General features: G+C 38.8%; 1 protein-coding gene across 1 annotated transcript in view; it reads right to left on the bottom strand.

Annotated features, from left to right (window-relative positions):
• Positions 1 to 2,600: 2,600 nt before the first annotated feature.
• Pmar_PMAR028081 (conserved hypothetical protein) overlaps positions 2,601 to 2,625 on the bottom strand; it is a gene marked incomplete at both ends in the record, with an annotated part of 1,660 nt that continues 1,635 nt past the window's right edge. Inside the window, one exon of the mRNA XM_002776000.1 lies at positions 2,601 to 2,625. Coding sequence (XP_002776046.1) covers positions 2,601 to 2,625 — 25 coding nt within the window.

The raw sequence follows: 2,625 nt of genomic DNA, 5'->3' as shown, positions 1-2,625 counted from the left end.
ATCTAAAATCTTCCGCGTGCGTGAATTCATCAGTGTGTACCAAGTGTGGATGACAATGTGAAAATGAGAGACAAACACGGTATGGTTTCTGCTGGGGATCGTACCATCACTGGGAAATTGCGTGAAATCTAGTGAACTATACCTGGGGCGAGCGCTAAACAACCTCTTGTGTTGATGAAAGTGAGTACTGCAATGATAGAACTACAGGTGTAGGGATGTTTACCATTGATACTGAGAGATTTGACTCGGTTGCGACTAATGCTCGGGTAGCTTATTATCTACGGATCAGTTCGCTGTTGCCAAACCCAGACCTCGGCTTTCGGGCCTCAGGTTTGAGGTTTGCTCAATACCTCTATGGGATTTCTATTTTGGGAAATCCTTTTTGGTTTTGGTACACTTCTACCGTATGAAAACTCTGATAATTAGTGAGGAAACTCCTGAGCTCAGCTGAGGAAAGCAAACATATATTCCCCAAACACCAATACAGTTACACACTCTACCGGCAAACCAGATGGCTTTCCGTGACAATCGATTACCTGGGCGCGCGCTACTTCTAATTCACCATCAAGTGTAACAAAATTATAATGATAGATATCATAATAACCGAATAGATGATTATATATATAATCAATCATTATAAATATCTGATATTTAAATAAAAAGCTAATATCCCACACAAGGTGTGTACTGTAACGGACCTCATCCGTATCTTACCCAGTCAACCTCTGGATATTCATCTCTCCTATGCCAATTGGAAACACCCTATGGAGTTCCACCCGTGATATGAAAAACACTAGTAAAAGAAATATTACGCGACTTTATATCGCAAATTTTCCACAGAGTATTGCGCCACTTCGTGAAAATTGGCTGAAACTCCCAGCACGCGCGCCCGAAAAATTTTCGGGCGCGCGCTTTTTACAAACAATCATACCATATCTTCTTGAACAACAGCAACTTCATTAATTCCCTTCGCTGGCATCTTCTCCACGTATGCACCGTTCGTTCGACAGGTATATGTAACTGAAAAATGAAAATTATCAAATTAGTATAACTTCACCTTATCTAGAGTACTACCACCACTACGTATTACTAGAGTTACTTCTTATCAAAAAATTACTCAGGAAAATTATAAAATTATTATTAATTACTACTTATTAGAAGAAATTCACAGAAAAATTTTACACACTTTGTCAGATGAAAAACAATCCTTCTCCCCAGAACACGATAAAGATACTAATAGCACTGGTGATGATCTGTGTTATATACACGATAAAGTTACGCTCTACGAATAGTGGAGTTTCACCACCCTAGTGATATCGAAAACACATTTTACGACTACTGCAAATTACGAATATCGCATTTTTCGCCGAGTTTTACGACGCCACTTCAAGTAAAACGGGTGAAACTCCAGTGTATACAGTAGTATTCGCATTTTATAAAGACAACAATTTTCGTTTCCTAGTTTCGTGGTGATTCCAACTGAAAAAGAATTCCAAAACTTCGGTTGTTGTGGGTTCATAACCTTCCTTTCACAGCAGACTGAATTCCCGTAAAACGCGAAATCTCCTCGCGTTATACACCGTGAGTGAAAAACAGCACATGTGTTTCACGCGTTTCTCGCCTGTGAAATGTGTTTTTCATATAACAGGTGGAACTCCATTATATATGCGAGTCTCATTAATCTCAAAAAATAACGCACATTTGCATACCGAACTGACATGTAATGCATACCTCTACTTCACTACCAGTCAAAGTGGCGTGTATATGAGCAGTGTTAGAGTAAAAATATATGTTCGCCTTCCTCAGTTGAGCTCAGAAGAGTTTCCCTACTATTTATATACCAATTCGGGTAGAAACCAACAATAATTTCCCGAAATGTCCTCAGAATACAAACCAAAAATATTCCCATAATTCACATCAGATAACACCCACCTGTATTCACTAAAGGTTCATCTCTTCTAGTAACAACTTTCACAACCTCCTCACCAAGCAGACCCCCGACCACAGCTGCACACGGTGGTATCGTGCCAGCTGATAACTGTTCAACCAAGCGTGGTATTGCCAAGATCGGCTCCAAGAACTGAAAATTAAATCCATAGTGTGATAGACTGATTTATATACACGATACACGAGTAGTGTATACAGTAGTATCCGCATCTACATAGAATTTTCGTTTCCTAGTTTTGTGTGAAAACAAAATTTCTGTGAGTTCATAACCTTTTTTTGATAGCAGATTAAATTCACATGTTGATTTTTTTTCAACAAATTTGAACAGTAGCGTATGTATTTTCTCAAGATCTTGCCCAAACAATTTTCTGGAAATCCGAATCAAGATACTCTACAGCGTGAACCAGTACGTTATGTCAAGTAATGGAGTTTCACCCGTGATGTGAAAAACACTAGTGAAAAACACATTTCACATTTCACTTCGCGAAAAACGCATGTGAAACTCCTGAAACTCCAATATTTTCAACACCTTCAATTTTTGAGAGTTCGAAAGTCAACATGATAACAATGTGAATCGATTGACACTAACGTTTCAGGAGCTTTCCGTGGTCTTCGGTCGTACTATTCTCAAATTAGAGAGATAACGGTTTGGTTCACACTGTATGCTTATATCCTCGT

This window comes from Perkinsus marinus (genome assembly GCF_000006405.1).
Source record: "Perkinsus marinus ATCC 50983 genomic scaffold scf_1104296954872, whole genome shotgun sequence".
Taxonomy (NCBI): Eukaryota; Perkinsozoa; order Perkinsida; family Perkinsidae; genus Perkinsus; species Perkinsus marinus.
The sequence above is the reverse complement of the archived record's forward strand: the minus strand, read 5'-3'. Positions and strand labels throughout refer to the sequence as shown.